General features: G+C 37.4%; 1 protein-coding gene across 1 annotated transcript; it reads right to left on the minus strand.

Annotated features, from left to right (window-relative positions):
* Nucleotides 1–14,710: 14,710 nt before the first annotated feature.
* Nucleotides 14,711–15,670, minus strand: LOC138887438 (uncharacterized). The gene is made up of 2 exons (XM_070169193.1): nucleotides 15,085–15,670; nucleotides 14,711–14,985 (listed from the first exon to the last, which is right to left on the minus strand). Exons 1-2 carry the CDS (start codon nucleotides 15,668–15,670, stop codon nucleotides 14,711–14,713), a joined length of 861 nt encoding a protein of 286 aa, XP_070025294.1.
* Between the last annotated feature and the right edge of the window lie 4,513 nt (nucleotides 15,671–20,183).

Genomic DNA, 20,183 nt, shown 5'->3' on the forward strand with positions numbered 1-20,183 from the left:
AGTGGAAGATAGTGGAATTTTCGCCTTCGCGTTCGCGAGGAAGGCTCCGCTTTCACGAAGGGCTGGATGTTCGTGCATCGCGTTCGCGAGAAGGGCTGCGCGTTCGCGTAGAGTAATTTGTCAGCTGGGTCTGAGGTCAAGTTAATTCATCGCATTCGCGAGAGAGGGAGTGCATTCGCGAAGGGTAGGTCTGAGGAATCATCGCGTTCGCGAGTGTCTTTGTCGCGTTCGCGTAAGAGGATTTGGGTCAAAGTCATTTTTGTGATTTGCAAACACGAGGGTCATTCCGCGTTCGTGAAGAAGGAAACACCTAGGCAGATTTTTAAAACCCAAAATCGAGGGTTTGAACCATAATTCATATTTTGGACTTGGGAGATCGGGAGATTGCGATTTTTGAAGGAATTTTCACCTAGGCGATTTGGGAAAGTGATTCCTACTCGGTTTAGACTAATTTCCATGAATCTACACTTAAATCCACCCTTTAATTTCGAAATTTTGGTGGAAATTGGGGGAAAAGTTCTTAGACCAAGAAATTGAGTTTTGATTGGGAATTTGACATTGGATTGGGATAATTTTGATATGGTTAGACTCGTGAGAGTGTGAGGATTTCTAAAATATAAATTTTACCCGATTCCGAGATGTGGGCCCGAGGGGCATTTTGGTCATTTTACCTAATTTCGCGTATTAACTTTGAATTTAATTGTAGAATCAGTTACTTGAAGTGTTATTTACATTATGAAATTGAATTGAATAGATTTGGGCCATTTGGAGTCGAGTACTCGTGGTAAAACATGGTCTAGGGTTGATTTTTGAACCGGTTCGAGGTAAGTGGCTTGTCTAACCTTGTGTGGGGGACCTTCCCCTTAGGATTGGTATATTTGGTAATTGAAATGCCTTGTACGTGAGGTGACGAGTGCGTACTTGTGCAAATTTTTGGAAATCCGGTTTTCTTTAAGTATTTATTAGTATGTTTCTTTTCCTGCTTTTATTACTTGTAATATTAAGCCTGTTGTTAGCTTAGGAAAAACATGTCTAAGTGATTTAACTGCTTTAATTGTTTAACCCGCTTACCTGAATTCTGTGCAGTATGCTAGGCTAGAATCACTTATTTTCCTTAATATGAAATTTTCATATTCCGAATATTTTCTTGCTGTTGCTGCGTATTTACATGGGACTACGAATGTAGGATTGCGGTAGCTCCCCCCTTGCCTGTTTATTTTGGGACTACGGATGTGGTATTCCAGTAGCTCCCCCTGCACAGTTATATGGAACTGCGGGAATGCACCTAGTAGATTTCCCTAGTACTGGGTATTTACATTTGGGACTACAGAACGGGATTTCGATATATCCCCGTGCACTATGAGTTGGACTGCGGGACGGTATCCCGGGAGACTTATCGGATATGTGTATTTGGGACTACAGGACGGTATCCTGGGAGATCCCCGATCAGTATTATTGGTGCTGAGCCGTACTTTCTTCCATGTTTACTTTATTTCTGTGTAGTTGTTGCTGTCCTGTATATTCTGTGTTATTTTCACTACTGCACTTATTCATTCTGTTCTGTTCTATACTGTTGAATTTTATATTTTTGTTTAACCTCAGTAGGGCCCTGACCTTCCTCGTCACTACCCGACCGAGATTAGGCTTGGCACTTACTGAGTACCGCTGTGGTGTACTCATGCCCTTTCTGCGCATGTTTTTATGTGCAGATCCAGGTACTTCTACCAGTCCTAGCACTCCTAAGGCGAGGCGACTGCCCTAGCAACTTCGGGGTATATCTGCCGCGTCCACAGACCGAGGAATCTCTTTCTATTCCTGCTTTTTAGTACTTAGCCCTTCTGTATTTTCTGTTCTTGTTAGACATTTCCGAAGTTATAGCTATGTAGTATTTTCTTAACTTGTGATTCGTGAGTTTCCGGGTCTTGGATTTATGTATTGGTATTGAGAGTTAAACATGGTGTATGCCGAGCGGCACATTTAAACATTGTTATTACTTTATTCCTGTTTTAAATTGTTTTACTTCCGCAAATTTTGGTTTTTCTTCCGCAATTTAGGCTTACCTAGTCGTAGAGACTAGGTGCCGTCACGATGGTTCACGGAGGCGAACCGGGGTCGTGACAAGACTGAGTAAAGAAGTAAGAATCAAAGGCCTTATTAAGGAAAGGCGTTCAAATCAAACCAAAATAAAGAACATCAGAATAAAAATAGTCAAGGGTTTAATTAAGGAGAAAATCATGTAAAGAGTCAGCAAGTATTGCAGGCAAAATAAGGCAAGAAAGGAATAGTCAAGACTCAACACATAGGTCTTAACGAAACAAATTGATAAATCAAGAATTCAAATCAACACTGATTTAAGGAGAGAAATATAGATTTACCATGAATAGCCAGAATGAATATAGACATATAGAATCAATAGAAAAGTCGAACCAAGAACTTTAGTAGAGGCAAATTAGGATAACAAATCACAAGACATCGAATTAAGCTAAAGAAAAATCACAGGAACCAAAGCATGGGACAAAGTCAGTACACAAGTAACTTAGAAACCAAACAAAATGTCGAAAAATTTGGGATTTTTAGCATAAGCTATTTAGGGTTAAAGCAAACCTTTACGAAATCGGTTAAAACACATAAGAAATAAAAGATTAAACACTCAAAATCATCAAACGTTTTGGAGAAATTTTTATTCGGGAAACCCTAGTTTAGAAAAATGGAAAATCATTCGAAAATCAGAAGGTTCTATTAAAACTCATGTGAAATAGGTTCGATCCATCTCAGATCTTGCACAGATCTGAGAAGTTCAAAGGGAAAAATTAGGGTTTCGAGAAGAACAACACAAAAATGGAGAAGTAGGCTTAGAAATCCATAGATCTAAGGCGACATAGGAAGATTTTACTCGAAATCAAACCGGAACAGCCTGAAACAAGCAAGAAAGGGCCATAGGTGTAAGTAGACTGATGTTGGTCCCTCGAGGACCTTAGAGATGGTAATACCAATATAAGAGAGGCCACTAGAGGTCTGATGGTGGTGGGGAAACACCATGAACGATAGCAGATAAACGACAATAAGGGTGAGTTAGGGTTAGGACTTGAGAGCATTTGAGAGAAGAAGGGATCAGATGTCGGCGTGAGAGAGGAGAGGAGATGAAGGGTTTGGGGGAGGTCATTAGGTTTAATTTAGATAAGGGAGAATCTGGACCGTTGATCAAAATGATCAACAACCAGGATTTGGCCGGGTATTGAGTCGGGCAGGTGGGTATTGGGCCTGGGGTTTTTGGGCTGGTTTATAAGGGGTTAAAATTGGGCTGCGCAATTAGGCGAAATTTGAAAATAGGGGGCCATTTGTTAAATACCCTATTTAATTGATAAAATAATTTTAAAAATAACTAATAGGCTGTAAAAAATGATTTTTATGTGTTAAAATATTTTAAAATAATTACTTAATGTTTTAAAAATATTAAAGGCTATTATCCGGTAAAATAATCTAATAATTCATGCATAGGCTATAGTTGCAACGTAATTACAGTTGTATTCTAAAAATACAAATGTGGCTATTTGTGCAATAATTGAAACTTGGTACAAATGTAAATAATAGAATTAAGCCACAAAAATTATTATAAAACTATTTGTGATGCAATTAATGATTGTTTTTATAAACTAAATGCTGGGAGAAATTAGTTAAAATATTTTAAAAATGCAGAAATTGTATGAAAAATACTAATTGATGCCCAGACATAATTTTGAAAATATTATAGGAAAAATTGAGTATCAACAGTAGGTCCATGTGTTCTATCTGGAACCGAGATACGAATTCCCTTAGCATTTCATTGTCCCATTATCTTACTTTGAAGATGTCTGATTTCCTAGTTGCGACCTTTATTGCTCCGGCGTATGCCTTTACGAACGAATCAACAAGCATGACGAAGGATACGATGGAATTGGGAGGCAAATTGTGGTACTATATCATTAGTCCCTTTGATAAAGTTTCTCCAAACTTTTTCAACAGAATATATTCAATTTCATCATCTTCCAAATCATTTCCTTTTATTGAACATGCATAAGAACTGACGTGCTCATTAGGATCAGTGGTTCCATTGTATTTGGGAATTTCTAGCATGCATAACTTTTTTGGAATGAGCTTCGGAGCCGCACTTGGTGGGAACGACTTCTGTAGGAATTTCTTTGAATCTAAACCCTTTAGAATCGGGGGTGCCCCTGATATTTGATCAACCCGTGAGTTGTACAACTCTACCTTTTTATCATTAACCTCTATTTTCTTTTCTCTTGATTCGACCCGTTTAGTGAGCTCCTTGAGCATCTTCATGATGGCGGGGTCAGTTCCCGATCCATTATTATTCGATTTCTCCGGTATAGGTTCGACCCTATGAATAACTTCCTGTGATGTATCGAGCTCAATTCTGCTTGGTGCTCAATTCTGATTTTGCAGCTGCGTTATCACAACTTGCTGAGTCTGCAACATCTCAACTATCATTCGAAGGCTAATTCTGCCTTCTTCACCACTTCGTGCGTTCTGATCGGTTGTTCGAGCATCTTTGCAAACGCTATTTTTGGGATCGATACCCAAATTTCCATTAATGGCAACATGGGAACCGGCGTCAATTGGGTTAACGACTTGTGGTCCATCAGGGTTGACTGGAGGTACTCCATTTTTCGGGGCGACTACATTCTCGTTCTCACCCTAAAGACCAATGTCGTTGTCTGTATGTGTGGGTGCTACTTGAGAATTTGATATGTTGATTCCTGAAATCAAAAATACTTACGAGAAAAAGCGTAAAAGCAATATGTGTTATGAGGATTAATACTAAGCAATCACTATTATCCTTAGCCCCACAGTGGACACCAAACTGTTTATCCTAAAATCTGGATAACAATTAAACTTATAATGTGGTTTTAAGGATACATGATTTCACCTACTACCAATTGACAAATGCAAAGATTAGCGATAGAAGTTGATAATAAGATAAAGCAAACCAGTATTTGAACATAGCCCTCGAGTTGGAATACCCTCGAGCTAGTAGAGCAAGAACAGTTAAAAAGCAACAAACTGATAAACAAGAGAATTAAAGAGAGAATATTATATTGCTTTGATCTGTGTGAATGTCCGGGGTCCTTACAAATGATGGAGACTCCTTTTTATATAGTGAGGAATCCTAATTATGATACAACTCTAAAAACAGAAGGAAATCACATGATTAGCTAATTAACCGCCTTTGAATTGATCCCGTTCTGAGATCCCCGCCATGATCTTCAACCAGTCACGGATATCTCGCTTTTTCATTATTGTGTTTCGCTCGGAGTCTGTCCTGTTTGACCTCGATCACTGCCGGCTTTTATGTCGACAGGCACTTCGATTCTCGAACACAGTACCTTGCCTTTGTCATTTTGATCTGTTCCATTTCAAGACTAACCCTCAAAACAACTCCTTGATTTTGATTAAATAGCAAAATCGAGTAGGTCCGGTTTTAACCGTACACACATCATTCATGGACCAGAAGTTGTGTCCATACCAGTTCGTCAACCATTTAACACATCCTTGGCTATTGGCTAATGGAAAAAAGTGAAAACCTAATAGAATAAAGAAAGAAAAAGACAAGGAGAAAGCATTTTAAATAGTTGCTTTCTTGTTCTTGTAAGAAGTGATGCATCCATGTGAAAGTAACAATTGCCAAAAGATATTTTGTCTCCATTTCAGTGGATGTTCTCTCATGATCCCAAGAAATAAAAGTACACAGAGGTGAGTGCTCAATCACATTCGACTTTACATAAAAAAAGATCACTAACACACATCCCTTCCCCTAGAACTAGACATTTACTAAATACTCTTAATATACAATACAATATTTCCACCCCCCATGGACCCCTCCTAATTTAATTAGGAAGTTTCTAGGATTCTCATTTCACAAGTAACTTCCATGTTGTCAAATCCTAATTTCCAGCATTGGCATGCAAAACTCAACGTGATTTGTTCCCCAAACAAGATAGCATTCTTTGGCTTCTTGGGGATGGCATTTTGCTATTGGATTTAACTTTTAAGCTATACAAGATTGACAGTCATGTATACAACTAGGGGCGGCAAACATGCGGGTCGGGTCGGATATGGTTCGGGTCAAAAACGAATAATGAAAAAACGGATAAATTATCCGACCCGACCCATATTTAATACGGTTAAAAAACGGGTTAACCGGCGGATAATATGAGTAACCATATTATCCATGACTTTTTGGTCATATGATCTCACTTTTGGGAGAATTCTTAGTCTCCCTAACTTGAGAAACCCCCAATTTGAGGCTTTACAAATGTAAAATTTAGATCAATTGATTATCCATTTTCTAAATGAATAATATGGTTCTTATCTATTTTTAATCCATTTTTAAAAAGTTCATTATCTAACCCATTTTTCAATGGATAATATGGGTGGTTAACTATTTTCTTTGAACCATTTTGCCCACAACTTTTATGCTAATAACTTAATTTAACATATGAAAGCGCAGGTTAATTACTATTTTTATGAAGTTGTCAATTATTATTTATTAAAAGTATTTACTTATACTTAAGAGTACGTGCTTTATAAGTGATTTAATTGGATAAATATTTTCTACAACATATAATCAGCGTAGAGAAGTTAAACTTAATCTGATTTGTTTCCCAAAGAAGCCACCATTTCTTGGCTTCTTGGAGATGGCGTTTTGCTAATTTCTTGACAAATGGTAGGAGAGGGAGACAAGGGGAATGGAAGGTGCATATATAAAGGAATAAATCACGACATATAACCTAACATGACAAACCCTATTTCTGATACATCCCAATGCTTTTGTCTTTAGGGTAATAGACATATGCAAATAAATTAGATGTGTCTTATGATGCGTCTCGATTATGCTATTGTTATGGATAATCATGTAAATATGGTTTTTCTCTTGTGGAGGGTTGCTCCTATCTTCTTTGATACATTTTACTATTTAGTTTAGTCAGCAGTGACAAAGATAATGGATTGAGCATTTCGACCAAGATAAGCATGGGTATAAAATTATAACTGTGGGAACATTCTTATTGTTTATTTTTTAATTTGGGATTTAAATCCTAATCTTTTATAATTTTCATCTACTTTATCGATGTTCAGTGTCTATAATAAGTGTTGGCTTTATGACTTGAGTTAAAGACCAAATCAATAACTCCAAATGAGTATGTCTTCTTCGGAGGGAAATGTTGTGTGCAAGAGAAAAAGCTTTTGCAACCTTAAACATAATCAAATTAAGCAAATGTGTAACTTTAATTGTTTTTTTAGTTGGCACCACACATCATTTGTAACTCACATATATAATTACTTGTAATGAATTTGTAGCCAATTGCAATTGTATTGGGAAAAAACTGAGTCTGAATATTGAAAATGACGTGCCATGACACGTGAACTGGTCAAAAGGTCAAAACGCAATAAATAGCCAAGAGGCACGGGCGACAACAGATATGGGGAGAAGAAAGCAACATAGGTGTGGACCGTTACTCAAATGGCACGAGTCTCGTACCTATTCGAGTCATTTAAAGACCGAAGATCGGAAGAAGTTGAAGATACAAATCTGATGACGTAAAAGAGTCTAAATACAGCATTAAATATCAAATACGTTAGAAAATTTGAATTAAATAAAAATGATTGTGTAACGTTTCTTCTAATGTCATTTATTGCTCATAATTGCCTCATTAAGACAAAGACATTACACCTTCTCCTAGAATCAACTATAAAAGGAGAAGGACTCAACATCTGTAGGGACACGGAATATTATTGAGATTACACTGAAATATAAAACTACTTATTACTTTATTATTCTCAGAAATCTTCTATTATTTTCGTCTCTAGATTATCAGTAACCCAAATTTCTCTTTATCTCTAGCTTTGACCAAAGACTCAGATTTTTGGTTAAACAAATTGGTTCCGTTACTGGAAATCTGATAATCTATTTTTTTACGTTACATCCTACCTGTTGTTATCATCATGTCAAACAACAACGAAAACATTCATGAAAATCAAGCATATCAAGTGGATGGAGATCAACGTGATGATCTTTCCCCTCAAGGTTCTCCACGTGGATCTCGTGAGGGCACTCCTAATGATCAATCTGAGCATGTTGATGGAAGAGATGAGGTTTTACAGAAAATAATTGACGCACGGGTTGACAAAGCTTTAGAAGCTCTAATCCGTCGATTACCTGCTGCACCGTCAACACCAAATGACAACATGTTGGAAAATCCCCATTTTGGGCTGATTAATTCGGGTAATGGAGCAACCCCCAGTGATTCACAGGAGGGGGAACCAGGTAATTCAACTACTTCTCATTGACAAAATTTAGTACTAACCTTGCAGAAACAACTTAAGGAACAAAATGAACGCATAGAGCAAATCCCCGGAGTTCCACCTGTGATTAGAGGAGTGGATATGGACAAATATTCACAACAACCTTGGAAGCCAAGTGCCGCTCTCCTTCCAATTCCTAAAAAGTTCAAAATACCCGACATCCCAAAATACGATGGTACAACAGATCCACGTGACCACGTGACTGCATTTACAACAGGCGTGAAAGGCAATGACTTGACCAAACAAGAAATTGAATCAGTACCGGTCAAGAAATTTGGAGAAACACTCACCAAGGGCGCATTAACCTGGTATTCTCTTTTACCTGAAAATTCTATAAATTCTTTTGCTGAGCTTGCAGATTCTTTTATTAAAGCACACTCGGGAGCTCGAAAGGTTGAGAAAAGAATGGAGGATATTTTCAAAATCAAACAAGGGGACTCCGAGTTGCTCAGGGATTTTGTTGATAGATTCCAACGTGAAAGAATGACTTTGCCTTGCGTTCCTGATAATTGGGCTGCAATAGCTTTTGCAAGCAACTTAAATGACAAAAGTTCAGAAGCCACGAGAAGGCTTAAGGAAAGTCTTCGTGAATTTCCTGCAACTACTTGGAATGATGTTTATAACAGGTACAGTACGAAGCTGCGAATCGAGGAAGATATCGTTCCCCAATTTCATCATGAAGGAAGGAGCAGTTACAGGAGATCAGAGATCGAAAAGAGATCAGGTAAGAATAGGTATGATCCATATATGGGACCTGCTGGGAAAAACTCACGGTCAAAGCAGGATAGTCAACGGTATGATCAAAAATCGAGGAACAGGGAATCTGGTTCTTCATCAAGGTTCAGAAATGACCGAAACAGACAAGAGTCACGAGATGATGACAGAAGTTTAAAGGCAAGGTTTGGTGGATATAACTTTAATGTCACTACCTCCGAGCTCGTAGCTGTTTTGAGGAGCATGGGAGATAAGGTACGATGGCCAAAAGAGATGCGGTCAAATCCAAATAGATGCAATCTAGACCATTGGTGCGAATTCCACAATGATCACGGGCATAAAACTTCAGAATGTAGATTCTTACAAAGTGAAGTGGATCATCTATTGAAACAAGAGTATCTCACTGAGTTATTTAGTGAGAAAGGTAAGCAAGCCTATATGAAAAATAGGCAAGAGCCACCAAAGCCCCTTTCACCCAAGAGAACCGTGAATGTTATAAGTGGGGGAGAAGATATTCACGGTGTAACATATATGGCTTCCAACAAGGTTTCTAAAGTAACGATAACACACGGGAAACGGGTACGGCAGGATTTAGAAAACGAAAGTATTTCTTTCGATGATGCAGATACCGAAGGAGTAATGACCCCACATAACAACGCACTGGTAATATCTTTACTTGTACATGATACTAATGTAAAGCGAGTTTTGATTGATCCAGGAAGTTCCGTAAATATTATACTATTAAGGGTATTACGTGAAATGCAAGCTGAAGATAAAATGATACCTAAGGCGCATACCTTGTCCGGGTTCGACAATTCAAGTGTGGTAACAAAAGGAGAGGTAATTCTAACAACCTTTGCTGCAGGTGTTGTTAAAGAAACTAAATTTCAGGTAGTAGATATGGAAATGACTCACAATATGATCATGGGGAGACCTTGGATCCATGATATGGATGTTGTCCCATCAACTCTACATCAAGTTATTAAATTCCCATCACCGTGAGGAATTTGCCAAATTCGTGGGGATCAGAAGACAACCGGGAGTATCAATACTGTAATAGATACGAGCACCGTAAATAAAGAAAAATAGCAATTACAGGAAACAGTTGAAGGTATCAAGGATCAAACCTCAACTGAACAAGAAAAAACAGATTTAGACTCGAGACCTGATACAATTCAAAAACCTGAAGAGAATGAAAATATCAAAACAACAATCGAAGAGATCGAGGCTGTGATATTATTTGAGCAATGGCCTGAACGGAAGGTTTATGTTGGAGCCAATTTAAGCTCAGACATGCGAGGTATGTTGATTGAATTTTTTAAAGCTAACGTGGACTGTTTTGCTTGGTCCCATGCTGATATGACAGGGATACCACCGGATGTGATGACTCATAAACTAAATGAAGACCCATCCTTCACACCAGTAAAGCAAAAGAAAAGAAAGCAAGGAGCTTTCAAAAATTAGGTGATTCAAGATGAGGTCCAGCTATTGAAAATTGGGTCAATCCGCGAGGTAAAGTATCCTAATTGGTTAGCAAACACAGTTGTTGTACCTAAGAAAAATGGTAAGTGGCGGGTTTGCGTGGATTATACAGATCTTAACAAAGCCTGCCCAAACGATTCTTTCCCTTTACCGCATTTAGATCAGGTAATTGATGCAACTGCAGGACATGAACTTTTGAGTTTTTTAGATGCATATTCGGGGTACAACCAAATTAAAATGGACCCCAGTGATGAAGAAAAAACTTCTTTCATCACAGACAGGGGGACTTACTGTTATAAAGTAATGTCATTTGGTCTCAAAAATGCTGAAGCAACCTATCAAAGGTTGGTCACCAAAATGTTCCAAGAACATTTAGGAAAAACCATGGAGGTATATATAGATGATATGCTCGTCAAAACCCAGCATTCTCATGATCATATTTCTCATTTATCTATTACATTTGAAATTTTACGAAAAATTAATATGAAACTCAATCCAGAAAAATATGCATTTGGGGTTGCCTCAGGCAAATTTTTGGGTTTTCTCGTTTCTAACCGTGGTATTGAGGTAAATCTCTCTCAGATCAAAGCAATAGTGGAGATCCCTGATATCCTTACGAGTAAAAAAGAAGTCCAAAGGTTAACGGGAAGAATTGCAGCCTTGGGGAGATTTATTCCCAAATCTTCAGAAAAATGTTTTAAATTTTTCTTCGCACTCAAAAAGCAAGATCATTTTGAATGGAATGAAGATTGCCAACAAGCTCTTAGAAATTTAAAAGCTTACTTGTCAAATCCACCACTATTGGCAAAACCAAAGGAAGGAGAAAAGCTTCTCATCTATTTGGTCGTGTCAGAAGTTGCGATAAGTGTTGTCTTAGTTCGTGAGGACCAAGGTAAACAATCTCCTATCTATTATGTAAGCAAGTCTTTACTAGATGTTGAAACACGATATTCACAACTAGAAAAATTAGCATTAGCTTTGATCATGACATCTAGAAAATTAAGACCTTATTTTTAATGTCATCCCATTGTTGTAGTTATTGCTTTTCCATTACGAAACATTTTGCATAAACATGAATTGTCAGGGAGGTTAGCAAAATGGGCTATAGAATTAAGTGAATACGAAATCATTTATCAACCTAGGACTGCTATAAAACCTCAAGTATTAGCCGATTTCATAGCTGATTTTAGCCAAGGGATGCATTTAGAAGCAGAAAAAGAATTACAAGTTTTTAATAGTGCAAACCTGGGGACTTGGATTTTATTCACTGATGGTTCGTCTAATGTAAAATTAGCAGGCCTAGGGATAGTTCTCATACCACCTACGGGTGAGACTATTAGACAGGCTATAAAATGTCATTATATAACTAACAATGAAGCAGAGTATGAGGCTGTAATTGCAGGTCTAGAATTGGCACGAGAACTCGGCATAACACATATTATAATCAAGAGTGATTCTCAACTCGTGGTCAATCAAATGCTGGGGACTTATACAGCCAGGGAGACACGAATGCAAGAATATCTTGAAAAGGTACGGGAACTAATAAAGCAATTCCAAACTTGGAAGGTAATGCAGATCCCAAGAGATGAGAATGTGGAGGCAGATGCTTTAGCTAATCTCGCATCTGTAGCAGACGTAGAAAATGACGCAAATGCTTCAGTCGTACATTTATTTCATTCCGTTCTCGAACTTGATAAGAACGAGGTAAATTTTAATCATTTAACATGGGATTGGAGAAACGAAATTATTGTTTTTTTACAGCGCGAAACCGTGCCTGATGACAAAAGAAAAGCTTATGCACTTCGCAAAAAAGCTGCTCGTTATTGTTTACATCAAGGAAATCTTTATCTAAAGATGTTCGGTGGACCATTAGCAAGGTGTCTCGGACCTTCCCAAACAGAATATGTGATGAGGGAAGTACATGAAGGACATTGTGGAAATCATGCAGGAGGAAGGTCGCTGGTAAAAATGCTGATTCGAGCAGGGTATTATTGGCCTAAAATGGAAGAAGAAGCAAACAGTTTCGTGTCCAAGTGTGATGAATGTCAAAGATACGACAATAACATGCATAGACCAGCTGAGCTACTACATCCTGTCATAGCTCCGTTGCCCTTCATGAAATGGGGAATGGATATCGTAGGTCCATTACCACAAGCAAAAGGTTAGGTGAAGTTTCTACTTGTACTTACTGATTATTTCACTAAATGGGTAGAAGCAGGAGCATTTAAACAGGTACGAGAGAAAGAAGTTAAAAACTTCATTTGGAGGAATATAATATGTCGCTTTGGAGTACCAAAAGAAATCGTGTGTGATAATGGTCCGCAATTCATAGGAGCTCGAATCACAGAATTTTTTCAAAGTTGGCAATTAAAAGGATAACATCTATACCATACCATCCAGTGGGTAATGGACAAGCGGAATCCACAAACAAGGTCATTATCAACAACTTGAAGAAAAGGTTACAGGATTCAAAAGGTAATTGGCCTGAGGTATTACCTGGAGTATTATGGGCTTATCGTACAACGACAAAAACAAGCACGGGAGAAATACCATTTTCAATAGTTTATGGTATGGATGCCTTAATTCCAGTTGAAATAGGAGAACCGAGCACACGGTACGTTCAAGCAACGAAGGAATCAAATGATGAAGAGATGCGGGTGAACCTTGATTGCTTGAAGGAAGAAGAGAAGCTGCATTAATAAGGATGGCAGCACAAAAGCAAGTAATTGAACGGTATTATAACAGGAAAGCACGCCTCAGATTCTTTAAAATTGGGGACTTCGTGCTTAAAAAGGTGTTCCAATCTACAAAAGCTGCTAATTCAGGAAAGCTAAGTCCAACATGGGAAGGACCCTACAGAGTTCATGACACTGCGAGAAAAGGAGCATACGAGTTGGAGACAATGGATGGCAAGGTTCTACCCTCACATTGGAATGCTGTCCACCTAAAGAGATATTATTTCTGAGAAAGTACCTACGATCAGGTATCACTATATTAGAATTTTTCTTTGAATAGGTAAAATTTTACTAACGATTTTAGATGCTAGGCAAAAACCCTAACTCGTGCCAAATGATGAGTCACGACCTGCACGTCAAAATGGAATATTCTAAAATTCCCAGCCCAGGGTTACAAATTAATCTGATGGAAATATACACGGGTTAGGCAGTCTTCATCTCTAATCGCACCTCCGAGTCCCGTATGTTTTTCTGTTTCAGGAAAAGGACCAAAATTGAGAGAAACAAACAAGTGCTCGAGGCTTCATACTTCACCGCTCAAACACTTGGGGGACTACATATACACAGATACGTGCAAAAAAAATAGATCCGAAAATCAAACGAAAATCGAACAAGATTGAGCAAGATTTAAGAGAAAATCAAGCTACAAAGTGACAAGTGTTAGAGCAAAAGTTATGGAGTTTTCAACATTCATCACAGTGTTCTTTCCCATTAGAACAAAGGAAGATTTATATCGTCATAGTGTTTTTTCCCATGAGAACAACAGAGTCACCTCTCAAACTCATGAGAACAACGGAGTCACCTCTCAAACCCTTCTTAATACATGAAGATAGGGTCATGACTATGTACTGAAATAGGTTATGAGGAAAAACCTTATTTATTTTATATTTATTTTGTAAAAATCTGTTACAAGAAAAACAGTTACGAGAAAGTTATAGATGTATTTTAATACATGTAATATTCAAAAGCTTGTCCAAATCCATGAATAAAAACTTGTCAAAATTGTTTCAAACAAAACATGTGTATTCCTATTTCTTTCATCATATTGTAACACCATTATAAAGTTAAGACGTCTTCTTCATTAAGTATCGATATATATAAAAGAGCCCTTTTTTATAAACCTCATGTTAATAAGTCATGAGAAGAATCATAAAGCATTTTCAAAGGATAAAAATGCGAAACTATTCTATAAGTCCTAAATAGATAAGGAAAAGGCAAGAATAGAACACACTAAAGTACTAACAAACTTCTTGATATAATTAAAAAGACTAAGTAGAAACTTAGTCAACAAAAAGTTTATACAAGTGCCCCATTATGATAATTGGTAACTTTCACCAAAAAATCCCTTAAAAAATAACTAAGGGATAAAACCATCATCCAACAAAGAAAGTAAAAACATAGTCTGGAAATTTAACTGGTCACTGAAGGGGTTGGCACATCAGAAGTTGCAATATTAATTTCACTTTCAGAAACAGCACAAGCACGGTGCCAACTTCTAAAGAAGCAGCAACAAGAGCGGTTTCAGCTGGGCTTGAAATGTTAGGTTCAACGAGGGGAGCAAGAGTCACAGAAGTTTCAGCTTCCATAAACTGAGTCGTAGAAATTTCACCTTCGGGAGCTAGAATTGCAACATCTTCAACTTCAACTGCCACAGCAACGACTTCGTAATTTACAGGTTCCTTAGCCACGGGAGCTTCAATTGCCGAAGAAGGAAAGTCAAGTGGTTGTTGGGTTCTTTCAATGGTTTATAAAACTTTGGCCAACTCTGAGTTTAAGTCAAAGTTTTCTTGACTGGCCTCCATTAAAGCATCACGACGAGAGTTTAAGAAAGCCCAACTCACCTCTAAATCAAACTTCTCCTCAAGAAGTTCATACTCCCTTTCCCACATAGCAAGATCATTCTTTAACACTTGATGTTCAACTAAATGAGAATCAAGGGAAGCTTCAAGGGAGGCATGAGAACTCTCTAAGGCACGTACTTTGTCAGAGGAGATCCTTAAATCAGCTTGAACTTGAGTCAAGTTCTGCACTAATTCTCCTGCATATTCTTCTTTCTTGTCCAAGAGTGCCTTAAGTTCTCTGATTTCTTCACTTGACTTTGATAACTGTTCTGAAAAGCAACATTCAAGGCGCTCCTTGTCTTTTTCAAATTGACTTGAAGAAGCTTTGGCAACTGCTAACTCAGAAGTCAGACCTCGCTTTTGCTGCTCCAGGTGATTTCTACTCTCTTGCAATTCTTCTATAATTCCCTGAGCATTCTCAAACTGCTCTTTCCAATTAGCTACTTCTAGCTGGGCTCCCTTGGCTATTTCCTCAGCCTCGTGGATAGACTTTTCAGACTCACGAGTTTTCTTTTCCAGAAGGGAAATTCTTCCCATCAATTCTGTACCAATGAGGTTAGCCTACAGTGACAACTCATAGAAATAAGAACTTAGAGATAAAAAAACTTGTTAGCAAGTAAAGAAAAAATACCTTCAAAGTATGTCATTCATCAGAGTTAAGCAACTGTGACTGCTCATCTTCTTCTTCTCAATATCTCCAATCAAAGGCCCAAGCCAGGCATCTACTCCACCAGACTTCCTTAAAAGACTGTTATTAGCAGGAACTTCAAGTGTAACGCTCCTCATAGCCAAGATTCTGCTACTGGAACCCTCCTCTGCATGTTGAATAGAGGAAGGGGGAGCTATAGAAGGAGGAGCGGTAGAAGAAGTGAAAATAACAGGAGTCAAAGGACTCGAAATAGATAAGGGAGAAGGAACAAATAGAATGGGCAAGGAAGCACTTGAAACCAATGGAGGAATAGAAGGAATGGGAACAGAGGAAGAAAAAGGAACTTCATCTAAAACTGGACCTAGTTCTCCACTTTCAAAACCACCAACGAAGAGACGTTGAATAGACTCATTGGTGTCCCTTGGAGTGGTTTCATCATCAGAAGGAATGGGAACAGGTTCGGTAAGAGAGGCACGGACAGGGGTAACTTCAGCTTCATCCTCGGAAACGATGCGTCTCCTAACTCTTGGTCTAGCTATCAAAGAGGTGTCTTCATCTTCATCATCCTCAGAATCCTCTTCTACAACTTTCCTCTTTGATAGCATAGCTTGAGTTCTCTCCAAAGAGAGTGAAGTACCAGAAGAGGCTCGAAGGGCAATAGCTACTTCAGCTGTCATTCCTCGAATAACAAATCCTGACAAAAAGAAGGATAAAAAAGTTAGAAACAAGAAAGGACTTAACATACGAAAAAGCATAAAGAGATGCATACCGTGAGTTTTCACTTTCCAACCATGTAAATTGGAAATGGATTTCCAAGTTCTCGCCTCCATAGGCGCGACTTTCAAGATTGAATCTAACCAACCACGGAAATTAGGAACGGGTTCCACATCTCTCATAGTTGCTACAGAAAAGCAAAAAGAGACGAAATTAGAAAAGAAATTGAAATTCTTAAAGATAGGTACGGTAAATAAAAAAAAAACTTACGTGCAAAGTTCCACTTCTCAGGGAAGGGGATATTTGTTTCATCTACCAAATCAACTGTGCGTACAACAATATAACGAGTGTACCACCTACGATCCTTGTCATCTTCAGGGCTTACCAAGACCCTTTTACTTCTTGCAGTTAAAGTAAAAACCTCATGGCAGAATAATTTGGGGTGGTAAAGATGAATAAGGTGGGGAAAGGTAAATCTAACATTGGCTTTTACGGACAAATACCTCAAACAAGACACTGCTCTCCATACAAGGGAACAAATTTTGAAAAAGTGACAGAAATCAAGTATAACTGGGTCAATAGCAGGAATAAATCCCAAAGTGAAGGGGTAAGTATAAACAAAAGAAAATCCAATCCTAAAAGAAGATATTCTCTGGTTTGGATTAGGGATCACTATACGAAGATCACTTCTTCAGTTGCAATCTTTTCGAACAATAGAAACCAAAGGTTCAGTGATTAGAGAAGAAAAAGTGTCAGCTTTCTCTAAATTAACAACTTGTTCACGAAGAGATTTTCTATCATTCTCAAAGGATAAGTCATTGGGTACTATTTCCTCAACTAAAGGCTCTTGAAGAGGCTCAGAAAGTTCTTTACCTTTAGAAGAGGATTTCTTAGTGATAGAACCTTTAGAAATAGTGCCAAAACTAGAAGAAGGAGTGATGGAACCAGAGGAACCACCACGAACGGATCCTAGGCTACGAAGCCTGCCACCTCTACCCTTTCTATGTCTTACAGGGGCGTTGGGGAAGCTATCAAGAATTGGGATTCTCTTAGGGTTAGGATTCGGAGACGCCATTGCAGAGAAAGGATGAACTAAAGGAAAAAATGTTAAATATGTATATAATAGCAACCGTCAAACAAAGAAGTGTAATGATGGAAAGCCTATAATAAAGGCAACTATCACTTCGTGAATAGAGGGGATGAAGAAGCCTTGAAAAAAGGCTGCAGAATTACAGAGCCAATCAGAAGGTGACACATGTGCAGAGCATTAAATAGAAAAGACAACTGAAGCGTCAGTACTGTCATAGCATTGATTACGACAAAAATTCCTTTTTTGTGAAGATCCACTTCCCAAATATTTAATTGATAAATAAATGGAAAGTGGGGGACTATCTGTATTGGGAAAAAACTGAGTCTGAATATTGAAGATGACGTGTCATGACACGTGGACTGGTCAAAAGGTCAAAACGCAATAAATAGCCAAGAGGCACGGGCAACAACAGATATGGGGAGAAGAAAGCAACATAGGTGTGGACCGTTACTCAAATGGCACGAGTCTCGTACCTATTCGAGTCATTTAAAGACCGAAGATCGGAAGAAGTTGAAGATACGAATCTGATGACGTAAAAGAGTCTAAATACAGCATTAAATATCAAATACGTTAGAAAATTTGAATTAAATAGAAATGATTGTGTAACGTTTCTTCTAATGTCATTTATTGATCATAATTGTCTCATTAAGACAAAGGCATTACACCTTCTCCTAGAATCAACTATAAAAGGAGAATGACTCAACATCTGTAGGGACACGAAATATCATTGAGATTACACTGAAATACAAAACTACTTATTACTTTATTATTCTCAGAAATCTTCTATTATTTTCGTCTCCAAATTATCAGTAACCCAAATTTCTCTTTATTTCTAGCTTTGACCAAAGACTCAGATTTTTGGTTAAACAGCAATCAATGCTGACATCTTTTTTACGCTTTGAGAAAATAATTACTTGACTTTGAGAAAAAAAAAAGAGATAAGCTATATTAGAGATCTTTTGTTGATATCATATGATAAAGAGTAATTTTACCTGTTCTAATGCTTGCTTTGTCCCTCACAAGCGCAAAGGTGAAACAATTAACCTGTTCTAATCTGATCCCACTCTTTTGAATGACAAAGAAAGGAAAATAAAACAAAAAGAATAATATATATAGGTGTTCAGAAGACCTTAAAAAATGATCAAAGGAACAACAACTGAAAGGTGATAATATCTATTCTTGAATAATTGTATCGGTCGGGATTAATCAAATACTTACATTAAGTTTGTAACCAATTACTAGAATTAGAATTTTGTTAAATTAATACATGTGACTTGAATATTTATTAAAGTTTTGGCCTTGCACACAATTCTTATAATCTTTTTAATTATAAAGAACTAAAAGAAGTACATAGAAATGTTGACATTCTTAGAATATTACCTTACCTCTGTAACTAGATGACTAGATGCAGTAGCGGATCTAGGAATTTAAGTTCGTGGGGTGCTTAGCTTTTCCGACATAAAGTTATTAACAATCACATTACATAAATGCATAACTATTGAAACACGATGATGAAAAAATTTAACGAGAAAACTCATAGTATTAATATTATGGACGCCGTAAAATTGTGATGGATAATATAACTGACAAGAAAAGAGATTGATGGTTTTGTCCCTTCTGGAGGAATTGCTCTGTCTTCAGAAGGGTCGAACTTTGGAGTCCTTTTTCTTTTTCTTTCTTTATAGTGAATTACATTTTGTAAAATAAGAAGAGATAAAAGAAAGTCAGTAGAAAGAAATTCTAAAAAGTAGTACTCCCCCCAGTCCATAATAAGTGATTTTTTGGCCTTTTTTTGTGGTCCAAAATAAGTGATTTTTTCAGATTTCAAGAATAAATTGACTATTTTTTTCCTACATTATCCTTGGAGTAAATAATGTTAGAGTATGTGTGAGAAGTGTTTATGTGAAGAGATAGTAAGGGTTAATATAGTCAATTTCATTGCTAATAAATGTTAAAATGTGAATTCCTTAATGTGTGAAAACAACTAAAAAATTACTTATTTTTGACCGGAGGAAGTATTGGGTAAAAAAAAAAAGCGGCGCGTGAAAACTGGAAAGAATGAAAAAAAGAGAAAGTAGCTTGATAATATGAGGAGAAAAAAAGGGAATAATTTGTTTGTTTTAAAAAGCTTTTCAGGAGAAGGATTTGAACCCTCACCCATTCAATTTTTGTAAACTTCCAGCCCCCTTCCTTAACCAAAGAACCTACTAGACTTCTTGTCTCTTGGGTGCTTTCTGTTTTTTTTTATATTTATTTTCTTAAATTTTCTACACAATTACATATACTCGGAGTAGAAATTAATGGGTGCTCGAGCACCCAAATTCAATGAGTAGATCCGCCCTTGACTAGATGGTAAGGTCCTCCTAGGACAGAAGACTATTTAAGTTTAGTTAGCTAGCAAATAGGAATTGAACCAATTCACCAAACATGATAAGTAGAATAAATTCAGTGTCACCCATTTAATTTCCTTTTGTAGTTCTCCATAGGTTAGATTAGTTGCCTAACCCAAGTCTAAAAAGTTACTCCCTCCCTCTTATATTATTAGTCATGATTACTAAAAATAACTATCTCAAATTATTTGTCATTTTAAAAGTTTT

The sequence above is a fragment of the Nicotiana sylvestris genome, chromosome 3 (genome assembly GCF_000393655.2).
Source record: "Nicotiana sylvestris chromosome 3, ASM39365v2, whole genome shotgun sequence".
NCBI lineage: Eukaryota > Viridiplantae > Streptophyta > Magnoliopsida > Solanales > Solanaceae > Nicotiana > Nicotiana sylvestris.

Coding starts and splice junctions, on each gene's coding strand:
- LOC138887438 (XM_070169193.1), bottom strand. CDS start 15,670: ATGGGAAGAATTTCCCTTCTGGAAAAGAAAACTCGTGAGTCTGAAAAG. Junction 14,986..15,084: donor TGATGCTTTAATGGAGGCCA/GTCAAGAAAACT, acceptor CGGCAATTGAAG/CTCCCGTGGCTAAGGAACCT.